This window comes from Petaurus breviceps, unplaced genomic scaffold, assembly GCF_028583685.1.
Source record: "Petaurus breviceps papuanus isolate PSGF00001 unplaced genomic scaffold, PetGlider_PUasm1.0 154, whole genome shotgun sequence".
Lineage (NCBI taxonomy): Eukaryota > Metazoa > Chordata > Mammalia > Diprotodontia > Petauridae > Petaurus > Petaurus breviceps.
The window spans coordinates 1,169,136-1,182,268 of NW_027185715.1; the positions used below are offsets into that span (position 1 = coordinate 1,169,136).

Consider the following 13,133-nt stretch of genomic DNA (forward strand, 5'->3'; position numbering starts at 1 on the left):
GGTCTTCCTGATTCTAAGGGCAGTTCTCTATTCACTAGGCCATGCACCTTGCATACAAAAGATAATTAAGAAATATTTTTATGTGAATTAATCAATAGTAAGAGACTGGTTGGGGGAGTTTGTACATAGTTGTGGACCTGTGGTCTCCCTCATTAGACTGCGAGTTTCTTGAGGGCAAGAATTCTCTTTTGCCTCTAGTTCTCACTTTGAGTGAGGCAATGCCTATTCAGTGAATAGAGCTCTTCAAAAAGTGATAAAAGGGTTGACCCCTTTAATTAAAAAAAAAATCAAACTGGGAGGGGAAGACCCTAGGGGTTGCAGGCCAAAAGAGAAAGCATTACTATTTACATTCACTCTGAGCCAGGAGGCCCCCAAAAATAACCATTAAAGGGTGCTTGGTCATGGACCTATTGTTGCTTAATACATGAGATCTAGAGTAAATTGAATTTAAGGCTTGCTCTTTGAGAGAGAAATCTAGCCTGCTATCCCCAAGGTAAGTAGATAGCTTTTGGAAGATCACCCTCAGGTAAGGGAGAAGTAAATACTCATGGGAATATTATTAGCCTCATTTTGCAGATGAGGAAGCAGGTTTTCAAAGAAGTTAAAAGACTTAACCAGGAGCCACCTAGCTAGCTGCTGAGTCTCAGAGCAGGGATTTGACCAAAGTTATCTAAGTTCATCTGCAACCGGCAGGGATCTGTTTCTGCTTGAGTTTGACACAGCTGGACTACATAACCTCTAACGTCACCTTCAACCCTATAGAAAGATTTCACAAGTTTTTGACTAATTTGTATTTTCTCTCTATGAACATTAAAATTGAGGGTGTGTTTAAACCATTGTGTTAACTTGGGTGGATCTGTTTCAGGATGGATATTCAACCTTTTGGGGTGAAAGTCTGCATAATTGAACCCGGCTATTTCAAAACCAACATGGCAGATATTCAGAAGCACCAGGAGAATTTAAAAAGGTCTTGGAATAAAGGTTCAGTGGAGATCAAAGAAAACTATGGACAAGAATTCTTTGATAAAAGTGAGTTTGTCTCTTTTGATTGAGATGGTGTGTTCTGTGAGGGGAAAATAAAAGGATAAATTCTGACATTTATAAGAATGTCTTTGAGTAGGACAGCAGGAAATATATGCTTGTGTAGCCTTTAGGATTATATGAATGGTGATATCTTGAATAACAAATCCTCTGAGAACAAATCTTTCAATACTACTCCTCATAACTCAAACTTAGTACTTTATTTTATTTTTTTTTTAGTTTCTTCATATCTTATTTCCAAGCTTCTCTCTTCTACCCTTATTCCATACTACCCTTCCCTTTTTATCTTTTAAAAAAGAATGTTTTTATTTTTTCACAGTTACATGTAACAACAATTTTAATATTCTTTTTTTTCTTACAGTTTTTGAATTCTAAATTCGCTCCCTTCCCTCTCCCTTCCTTGAGAAGGCAAACACTTTGATATAAATTATATATGTGAAATCATATAAAACACATTTCCTTATTAGCTATCAGGCAAAAGAGAACAAAGATTAAAAAAAGGAAAACCCTAGAAAAATAAAGTTATAAAAAGTATGCTTTAATCTGCATTCATATTCCATCAGTTCTTTCTCTGGAGACTGATAGAATTAAAAAAAATTATTTTTAATTTATGGAGTAGAACAGGAATTTCCATAACATAGAATAATAAAAAAGAAAATTGCCCATGAAACTGAAAATCCATTATATACAACTTGCTATTCCTTGTAACTGTACAATAAAGTTATCATGTGAATTGCTTTTCATTTTTTTTTCTTCCCTCCCACCCTGGAGATGGTCACCATTAGATATAAATAGGTATATATATATGTATATATGTAAAATTATTCTACATATACTTTTATTTTTCAGTTCTTTCTCCAGATGCAGATAGTATCTCTTCATATGTCTTTATTTTTAGTTTGTGTGTTTATAATAGTCAAAATGACTTAGTTGCTCAGAGCTGTTCTTTAAACAACATTGCTATTACTATATACAATGTTCTCTTAGTTCTGCTCACTTTGCTCTTCAACATTTCATTCAGGGCTTTCCACGCCTAAGATCATTGAGCTCATCAGTTCTTATAGCATTTTCATCATAAGTACTTCAGAATTGTCTTATATCATTGTATTGCTCAGAACAGCTATGTCATTCACAGTTGGTCATTGTATAATATTACTGTTACTATGTATAATGATCTCCTGGTTCTCACTTTACTTTGTATCAGTTCACATATTTCTTCTCAGGTTTTTCTGAAACCATATAACAGAACTTTACAGGTCATAGGATGATGGTTTTAGAGTCCACCTAGTCTGACTCCCTCATTTTATAGGTGAGAAACCTGAGGCCCAAAGAATATGTTTCCAAGGTCTCACAGGTAGTTGAGAAACAAATGAGGGATGCAGATCTAGCTCCACAGAACAGAATCCCAACATACTTTCCCTTGACCTATTTCTAACCTTTGTTTCACATCATGCTTTGCAAAGACTACATATATTATCTCATTTGATCCTCTCAATAATGTCAGTACTAGGGTATTATTATTATCCCTCTTTTATACACGAGGGAATGGAGACTAAGAAAGTTTAAATGATTCACCTGAGGTCACACAGTTCAGAAATATCAGAGGCAGAATTTGAATCTGCGTCTTCTGGGTATGCTAAGCACTTCCAACTATACCACAGGGTACAGTGGTCTCCCACCTACACCACACATTGCCTGCCTGCCAAGTTGACTTGAGAATGGAGGAGATTGGAAGAAATTCTATTCCCTTTGGTGCTGGGTCTGTATGTAGTGTTGCCTGAGGAAGAGGAGGAGGCAGTGGGGCCTATTTGGGATCTGCTAAGGGGAAGCCACATTTCTAAGGCTCTCACAGATGAAGAATCTGAGGCCTGGGAACGTTCAGTTTAAGTTTCTTAGAATGAAAGTAGAAAAGTGCATATTTGAATCCATTTCTCCAAAGGTTTTGTGCCTCACTTGACATAAGTAATCAGAGCATCATCATCATGGTCTCTGTTGCAGTACCTATGAAAGAATGATTTATTGTCTTAACACTTTCATGGTAGAGAGTCTGTCTTAAAAGACAACCTTATGTTTTGTGAATCAAATGCTTTGATTTAGTCAAAAAACTGTAAAACAGAGGAATCTTTAAACACATACTCTTCAATCATAACAGTGTTTGTAAATATGAAAATTACTGCTTATATTGAGGGGGAGGGTGGGAGAAAGAAGAGTTCCTAAGTAGTGATTGTACATATAATTCATTTTGAACAAAACTGGTCACATGAATATTTTTTTGCATGCTAATTTTTAAAAATTAAATTTGTGTTTATTTTTAGTTTACATCATTCATTTCCACAAGATTTTGAGTTACAAATATTCTCCCCGTCTTTCCCCTACACACCACCCCAAAACAGCAATTCCGCTGAATACCCCTTCCCCCAATCTGCTCTCTGCTATGTCACCCACCATCCCCCCTCCAACTTTCTGGTAGGGCAAGATGGATCTCCATATCCTAGTGCCAGTATATCTTATTTCCCAGTTGCGTGTAAAAATTAATAATACTAATAATATTTTTCAAATTTTTGAGTTTAAAACTTTGAATTCCAGATTACTTCCCTTCCTTCTTCATCACCCACCCTTACTGGGAAGATAAGCAGTTCAATATAGGTTGTACATTTTTGTTATGCAAAACATTTCCATAGTGAATATATTTTGAAAGACTGACTATATTTCCCTCCCTCTTATCCTGCCCCCCCCCACTTGTTCTATTCCCTACTTTGACCCTATCCCTTTTCAAAAGTGTGCTTCTAACTACCCTTCCTCCCACCCTTCCCTCCCCTCTATCATCCCTCCTTTCATTCCCTTCCCCCCTACTCTCCTGTAGGTGAGATACCCTATTTAGTGTATATGTCATTCCCTCCCTAAGCCAAATTCAGTGAGAGTAAGGTTGACCCATTCCCTTTTGCCTTCCTGTTCTTCCCCTCCACAGTAACAATTTTACCTTGCCTCTTTTATATGAGATAATTTACCCCATTCTCTCTCCATCTCCTCTCATTATATTCCTCTTTTACCTCTCAATTTCACCTTTTAAGTATCATCCTTTCCTATTAAATTGGTCCTGTACCCTCTGTATATGTATACCTGTACACATATATACACACACTAAAATATGTATTCATATGCCCATATACCCTCCTATATAGACATATATGTATGTATGTATATATATGTGTGTATACATATATATACACACACACATTTACATTTCCTTCAACTATTCTCATACTGAGAAAAGTTTCATAAGTTACAATTATTGTTTTTCCATGTAGGAATGTAAATAGTTCAATTTTGATAAGTTACTTATGATTTCTTTTCCCTGTTTACCTTCTCATGCTTCTTGTATCTGAATGTCAAATATTCTATTCAGCTCTGTTTTTTTTCATCAAGAATGCTTGAAAGTTCTCTATTTCATTGAATGATCATATTTTCCCCTGAAACATGATACTCAGTTTTTCTGGGTAGGTGATTCTTGGTTTTAATCCTAGATCCTTTGACCTCTGGAATATCATATTCCAAGCCTTTTGATCCCTTAATATAGAAGTTGCTAGGTCCTGTGTTATTCTGATTGTGTTTCCACAATATTCAAATTGTTTCTTTGCTGCTTGTAATATTTTCTCCTTGATATGGGAACTTTGGAACCTGGCTATAAAATTCCTAGGAGTTTTCTTTTTGGCATCTTTTTCAAGAAGTGATTGGTGAATTCTTTCAATTTCTCTTTTGCCCTCTGATTCTAAAATACCAGGGCAACTTTCCTTGAGAATTTTTGAAGGATGGTTTCTAGGTTCTTTTTTTGATCATGTCTTTCAGGCAGTCCAATAATTTTTAAATTATCTCTCCTTGGTCTATTTTCCAGGTCAGTGGTTCTTCCAGCGAGATATTTCACATTGCCTTCTATTTTTTCATTGGTTTGAATCTGTTTTATAGTATATTGATTTCTCATAAATTCATTACCTTCTATTTTCTCCAATCTAATTCTGAAGGAATGATTCCCTTCAGTGGACTTTTGAGATTCTTTTTCCATCTGGCAAATTTGGCTTTTTAAGGCATCTCCTCATTGACTTTTTTGGCCTCTTTTGCCATTTGAGTTAATCTATTTTTAGGTGTTATTTTCTTCAATCAGGTTGTTGACTCCCTTTTCATGATTTTCTTACATCATTCTCATTTCTCTTCCCCATTTTCCTCTACTTTTCTTACTTCATTTTCAAAATCTTTCTTGAGCTCCTCCATGGCCTATAGCAGTTCATATTTTTCTCGGAAGTTTTTGGTGCAGGAATTCTGAATTCATTGTCTTCCTCTGGTTCTATGCTTTGATCCTTTTCTTCCCCAGAAAAGGAATCTAAAGTTGGATTGCTGTGCTTGCTTTGCTTGCTCATGTTGCCACTCAATTACTTGACTTTTGAGCTCTTTGTCACAGTAGAACTTTGCTTCCAGAGGGGAGAGCTTTTTACCAAATAGCTGGGGTTTTCACAGCTTCTCGAGCTATTAGGAGGGCACCGTCTCTACAGCCTGCACACTCTCTGGCTCACTGGTCACACACCTCAGTACCACCTCCCAAGACTGAGATATGTATTCAAGAAGGGTAAAGCAAAAACAATTACCCTCTGAATGGTCATTTGGTGCACCTACATTCTGCAGGCTAGGGGCACTTGAAATAGCCACATGGCTGCAGCTGCAACACCTTACCTCCTTGGCTTCTCTCTCCAGAGGCAGAGGCCAGACCACACCTCTATATCCCACCAGTTCCAACAGAGTTCTACACTGACCTTTTACTTTGTCTTTGGCATTTATGGGTTGATATTTCCGGAAACCACCACAGCTGCTGGGGATCCACTCTCTTGAGATCCACTCCAGCCGTTGCTGCTCTGGGCTAAACCATGGGCTCACACGATACTGGGCTCTGCACTCAGTGCTGCTGTTATGAACCCTTTCTGCCAGCCTGCTGTGGTGCCTTCAGTGGGAGATTTGTTTCTCTCTGTCACTTTGTGGGTTCTGTAGCTCTAAAATTTGTTTAGAGTCATATTTTATTGGTATTTGAGGTGGTTATGGGAGAACTCAGGGAGTTTTCCTGCTTCTATGCAGCCATCTTGGCTCCGCCCCCACATGAATATTTTTAATGTATAAAATTAACCAAGTAGGCAGGAATTTTTATACTATCTGAGGCCTTGTAGGCAGGAGCTGGCTGTTGGCCTCGACTAATAAAATGTGATACTGTAGATTAAAGAAGGAGAAGAGAGTAAAGTTCTGGGAGCTAGAATTGTGGAGGCTGTTGATACTAAATTAAAATAGAAACAAATGTCACTGACTCTACATAAAGATCCTTGTAGTCTGTCTATTGACTTAGTTTTAACATGTAACATTATCCATGTTTTATTATATTTATTTTGTTTAATATTTTCTAATACTATTTTAATATGTTTTGGTGGTGCTTGGGGATTATGGGCCCTATACTGGGCCAGGAACCTTGTGTTGGACACCTTTGCTCTAGGTATAAAACAAAACCCTGACATCTGATGAGGGTAGAGTTGGTAATCAGTTATGGAAAGGATATCTCAGAGGCAGGAACATGCCCCAAAGGAAATATGAAGTACTAATTTGGGACTCAGAATCCCAGTATAGACTCATAGCTTTTAAAGTTGGGTGGAACCAATTGAGACCAATTCTTCTATTTTACAGATGAGGCAATTGAGACCCCCAAGAAGTAAAGTGACTTGTCTAGGGCCACATAGGCAGCAGTGATGGGACTTGAACCCAGGTTCCTTGATCAAAGAACTAGTGTTCTTCCCATTCTATCTTACAATCTTTCCTAACTTCCTTTTGTCTCGATCTCCAGCATACCAGGGGTTGGCTACCTTTCCACACTACAAGTTTTCAATTCACTTCATTAGGATTTTTATTTTGTTTATTTTTCCCTCTGGGAACATATCTTTGATTTGCAAGTCAATAAGAAAATAGTTGATTTTGTTTGGGGACTTAGGGTATCAGCTAGGTTACATAGTAGAAAGAATTCTGGATTTAGACTTTGGAAGACTTCAGACTCTTACTTAGCTGTATGGCTATGGGCAAATCACTTTACTTATAATCTCATTTTTTGAATATATATATTTCACCTCCCCCAAGAGAATGTTAGCTTCTTGAGGGAAGGGATTGTTACATTTTTGCCTTTGAATCCTAATATCCACCCTCTCCCCTATCTCATTTTTTATAAAATGGAATATTGCCATCTACCTTACAGGGTTGTTGTGAGAATTAAACAAGATATGTGCAAAATACATAGCCAGCATTAAAATGCATTCTATTAATGCTGGATATTACTTCTATTTATGGAAGACATATTATTGATGTTTTTTTTTTTTGCTTATAAAAGGAAGGTTGCCCATGTTTCAAAGTTTAAGTTTTCGGTCATTTTGAAGAAATTGAATCAATTTCCTTCAAATGCCGAATGAATGCTGTAATTGTCCATAGATTTGTCTAAAGACACAAATTATCTGTATTTGTAGGGGCCTTCTGTTGGTTATATTTGGATTTCTATAAAATTGTGCCATTGGATTTTAGACTGAAATAGTGAGGAACAAAAAAAACTAACCACTTTTTCCTTTTTTGCTTACAGCTCTTACCTCTGGCAAAGAGTCATTACAAAATAGTAACACAAATTTGCACCTGGTAACTGATTGTATGGAACATGCTCTGACATCCTCTTACCCTCGATATCGCTACTCAGCTGGCTGGGATGCCCAATTCTTTTTTATTCCTATATCCTATTTGCCCACAGTACTGTTGGATTATATTTTGTCTCCAAATCATAAAGCTGCACGTGCTGTCTAAAGATGTATTGGAAAAGTGACTTGTGCAACTAAACACGATGAGATTTGATAATCTCTTTAGTTTTTTAAAATAAATTTACTCTTTGTAAGGTTTGGTTACCATCTTCATCCTTTGTGAAGGAGTTGTTAAATGCCTCATTTATCTGGAATCACTAGGGAACGAAGCATTCTACATGAGTCAATTTTCCAGAAAATGGAAACTTTCTCTTTTATAGACCAAAATGACAAAGTGATTTAAAAATAAAAATCTTCCCAAAATATAGGGCACATTTATCTGCTTTAATAAACATAGTATGTTGAGTCAGGCAGATTTGAGTCCAAATCCAATGTCATACACTTACTAGCTGTGTGAACCCAGACAAGCTACCACCCCTGTCTGCCTTAGTTTTCTTATCCCTAAAAGGGGAATAATAATAACACCTACTTCCAAGGACTTTTGTGAAGATTAAATATTTCTAAAGTAACTTGCAAACCTTAAAGTGTTTTATAAATGCTATTGTGAAAATAATCATTATTATAATCTTTTGTTGAACATGATCCTTTTTTCTTAATAACTCTGAATACAATCTAAGACAAATGGAAAATTTTAGTTCCCAGTTAACAAAAGTTGTTAAATCAGCAAGCCTGATTTTACAGATAATTCTTAAGCAATTCTTAGCCAGGATTAGGGCCAAAGTCTATATTTTGCCTCTTCTGTAGAACAAAATGCATGGACTTCTGAGAGGCCATTTTTGTTTACTTATAGTTTAGAATCTATGTTCTGTTGGTTGAAGTTTCTAGAAACCTTACTAAATAGATTAATGGGGTGTTTGGTTAAAAAACCTACTTAATGCTAAAATGATAATTTGTTGTTGAATATAATGACCAATACTGTGAAATACTGGCAGCAAATAAACTTTCTTGTTGATTTTAAGTATTGTGGGTTGATTCACTATCATACTCAAGACCATGGATTGTGATGAGTTCATTGGTTGGGTTGATGAGTTGGGCTTATTAACAGCAAGGCAAAACTATATATCTTAAAGAGGCCTGACCTAGGGACATACCTAGAAGATGATAAACAGCCCACGGTCAGAGAGTTGTTAGAAGTCGAGATAAGCTGCTGGTTGTTAGCAACCAGACCGATGGTCAGAAGTCAAATACGATGCAGAATACAAGGATCTGAGCAAGGCTGTAGCTTAGAAATCTCAGTGCCTGCCTAAGGAGAAAAACATGGTTCTACCTGCTGCCCATCTCCTGGCCTGGTCTGGCTTCCTCCTGGGAAGGAGAAAAAGACAGTTTTATTTCATTGTGGTCCTAATTGAGTTCTCCCATTCCCTGAGAGCACTCCACCCTGAGACTGAACCCTTAGGGATGTTGATAGCCTCCCAGAACTCATCAACAAACTCCCACCAGGTCAAGTCTTCTCCATTTCAGTTCTTTTGAACCTCCAGATATTATTCTTCAAACTCTATTCTTTATCCCTCACACACTTATTCCTACCCTCTTCAATTCAGCCTTCTTAATGTCCCCCTCTAAAGTGACCAGTTCCTTCCATTTTGCTCTTTGGAATGTCTGCTCCATAAATAACAAACTTGTTTTCATCTCAAATCTTTCCTTTTTGGCTCTCACTGTTACTTGACTCCCTACTGATGACACAGCCTCCATGACCATCTTTCCTGGCACTGGTTGCCCTTTCACTCTTTCTCCCCAACTTACAGGTCAAGGTGGGGGAATTGTGTGACTCCTTGTTCTCTATCACCTTTTCTAATCTTTCCCTCTACCACCAGTGCTAAGTAAACTCTTGGAGATTCACCCAGTTCATATTCATTACCCAATCAAAATTCTGTTGTCTACCACCCTCTAGGATATGCCCCTTCTTTTCCTTTATCCTTCTTCCATTCTCCCATGGCACCCCTTCCGCCACTTTCCCTCCAGAATTTGACACTCAGAGATCCTTCATCTCTTTTCTTCCTCATCTCATGTCACCTAGATGCTTTCTGCCACAATCTTTTCCTTCACCCCAGTCTCATATGAGGAAGTGTTTCCTTTCCTTGCCAAGGCAAACCCTGTCTATACACAAATGCTCGAATTCCATCTTGTCGTCTCCAGTAGATTGTGCCCTGTATCATCCCTATTCTCTCACTTTTCTTCAATCCCTCTGTGTTTACTGGCTGATTCCCTATTGCCCATAAATATGTCCATTCCTTCCCCATGCTCAAAAATATCCGCTTGATCTGGCTAGCCCCACTATCTTTTGTCTCATATCTTTCCTACCTTTCGTGGATAATATTTTTGAGATCATCTAGAGTGGATGCCTCCATTTTCCTTCCTCCTCCTTTTTTCTTAATTTGCAGTTGTCTGGCTTTCAATCTCATCATTCAACTGAAATTGTTCTCTCCAAAATTACTGATCACTTAATTGCCAAATTTTGTGGCCTTTTCACCATTTTTTCCCTTCTTGACCTCTCAAGACAAGTGGCCTTTGACACTGTTGTTAACCACCCTCACCTATCTGCGTTTTCTGGACACTACTCTCTTCTAGTTCTTTTCCCATCTTCTTAGTTCTCTTTGCTGATTATTCATCAAGATCATGCTCCATATGGGGAAGCTAGGTGGTGATGTGAATAGAGCACTGGTCCTGGAATCAGGAGGACCTGAGTTCATATACCACCTCAGACTCTTAACACTATTTGTGTGACCTTGGTTAAGTCACAACCCCAATTGCCCTACTTTCCCCCCTCCAAATAAAAAGAGAAGTAAAATTAATCTTTGATAGAGCCGCGAGTGTGAGAGACACTGCGGCAGTCACAATATGTCGGAGGGGGTGCGCGTGACCTCTGAGAGGCAGGAGCTTGGAGATGTGGAGGCCGACTCTGCTGGGTTGGGAAAGGCCGACATGGCATTGAGCGTGCCCCATAAACACGGACTCCTCTTAACACATACTCCTTTGCCCTGCCCTCGGGAGAGTGCGTGATTGGCTCCCACATGTCGTGTGGCGGGGTGGCGGCCAGAGGGGGTGCACGTGGCTTTCTGAGGTTGTTGGGACAGCTTTGCCTGGGGGTTGACGAACCAGGGACAAGGAAGTTTTGGGCACAGTGACTCGAGAGTAATACTCTGCGTGGCAGTGCCTAAAGGACTTCTGTGAAGGACTTTGCTCCTTTGTCTCATACGATGTACTTGGGAAAGAACATGATTGGCCCCTGTAAGGCATGCCCTGCAAGGTTTATAAATAGGGGAGATAGAGGAAGTTAGTTCCGCTTCCTGTTTGCTTGCCGTGCAGTTAAGATGTAACCGAATAAACAGCTTTGCATCATACTTTCTGTGTCCTGGGTGTTCTGTGGGGGTAAATTCTTCTTGGAGACAAGAAGCCGGAGACGTCCAAAGACCGGGAATAAGGTAAGACACGGCCGGAGTTGGGAGTGAGATCCCAACAAATCTTAAAGAAAAGAACACCCATAAGGATGGATGTTCTTCAAGGCATGTATCATATTCTCCCTTTGTTCTACTTCACTTTGATGGGGTGCTTGGGATGTCTATGTTTGTAACATCAGTTTGTAAAATCAATTTGCAAAACCAGTTTGTAAAATCACATTCTCCCCCCGGCCACCTCAGATCATTAAGTTGGCCCCTTGTCCCCTGCCAGCACTCTGCCCAGTAACAGTTCATGAACTGTTTATCTCTTCTTGGTACAATAACAAGCTTACACCTATGAATCCTTCACTAAACCATCTATAAACTTTTGAGCTTAGGCAAATATTATCTCCCCCTAGTATAATGGCTAGCTGCACCTATGTATCCTTTAGTGCACTATCTGTAAGTTAACTCCTCAGCCAATTATACACATCCTGAATCCCAGTTAGCCTTGGTTCCCAATATACATCTTGTCAAACATGACACTGATGGGTGGCAGACTAGGCACTTCTCAGTCATCCCTGGCTGCTAGCTGACTTAGTGATGTTTCAAGCCTAAAATCACACCTCCATGTAGCCCCCCTTTGGACTATTATGGGCAATATGCCTTTGCAGTAGATGATAAAAGTGCATGTTCCTTTAAGCACTGACCACTCCTTAAGTCCTCCCTCATCCCACCCTTACTCACCTAGTTAGCATAATTGACATCTGATTTACTATTGTAACTCTTTATAAACTATACCTATGACTTCTTTAAGTTTGCAGGTTCCCTAAGAACTCTTGTCCGCTGTAAAGTGTAACAATAAACTCTTACAATCCTGACTTAAAAGGTTGCTTGGGTCCTGTGAATTCATTCCAGACTTCCCAGCAGGGACTCTGATCATTAGAGCCCCTGAAACACATATCACCCCCCTTGTCATCTTCATGAACTCATCAGTTCGAACGGATTAAATTATCTTCTCTATGTTGATAATTCTCCTATCTCCTTATCCAGTTACACCTCTTTCCTGAACTCCAGACTCACAATTCCAATCCCTTTTTGGACCCTTCAAAGTAGATGTGCCATAGACACCTTAAACTCAATATGTTTAGAAGTGAACGAAATAACTTTTCCCTAAACACTCCCTTCTTCTGAATTTTGCTATTACTGTTGATGGCATCACTATCCTCCCAGTTATCCAGGCTTGAAACCTAAGTGTCATCCTTGACCCCTTACCCTCTCTTACACTCATATCTGAATCACTGCTAAGACCTGTCAATTTTACCTTCATCACTTTTCTCACATATGTCCCCTTCTCTACTCTGACACTGCCATCTATGCCCTCATCACCTCACACTTGGACTGTTGCAATCACCTGCAATCGCCTGCCTCAAGTCTCTCCCGACTCCAATACATCTTCCATTCAGTCATAAAAGTGATTTTCCCAAAGCAAAGATTTGAGTGTATCATGTTAGAAATATACTCAGTCTAGAAATAAACAATACTTGTTGGAGAGCCAGGGCGGTTTTCATTATCTTTGTTTTACATTTATTCTGTCCTGAATAAATGGGTAGCCTCTTCAAAAGACTACAGAGAATCAGAAATGCAAGCCTTTTATTCTGCTTCCATTCAAATTTCCTGCCTTGTTCCTCCCTTCAGAACTGGGATTGGTCTCAGCTCTTCTGGTTTACAATCTTTCTGACATGTCCATTACATAGATGTTTCCTCCTCCCACCAACATGAGCTACATGCACCCCACTATCAGATAATGAGGCTCTAATTCTATGTGGGGTGTGTCAGGTACTTTGCATGAGGCTAGTTAAGCATGCATGTTAATGAAAAGTTGGTGACCCTCCTTTGA

At 38.8% G+C, this 13,133-nt stretch overlaps 1 protein-coding gene across 7 annotated transcripts in view; it reads left to right on the forward strand.

Annotated features, from left to right (window-relative positions):
• HSD17B6 (hydroxysteroid 17-beta dehydrogenase 6) overlaps positions 1–8,814 on the forward strand; it is a 62,594-nt gene extending 53,780 nt beyond the window's left edge. For all 7 annotated transcript variants that reach the window (XM_069079813.1, XM_069079777.1, XM_069079783.1 and 4 more), the window contains 2 exons: positions 866–1,029; positions 7,688–8,814. In XM_069079813.1, coding sequence (XP_068935914.1) covers positions 866–1,029; positions 7,688–7,902 — 379 coding nt within the window. In that variant the 3' untranslated portion in view covers positions 7,903–8,814. The remainder of the gene's footprint in view (positions 1–865; positions 1,030–7,687) is intronic.
• The last annotated feature ends 4,319 nt before the right edge of the window (positions 8,815–13,133 follow it).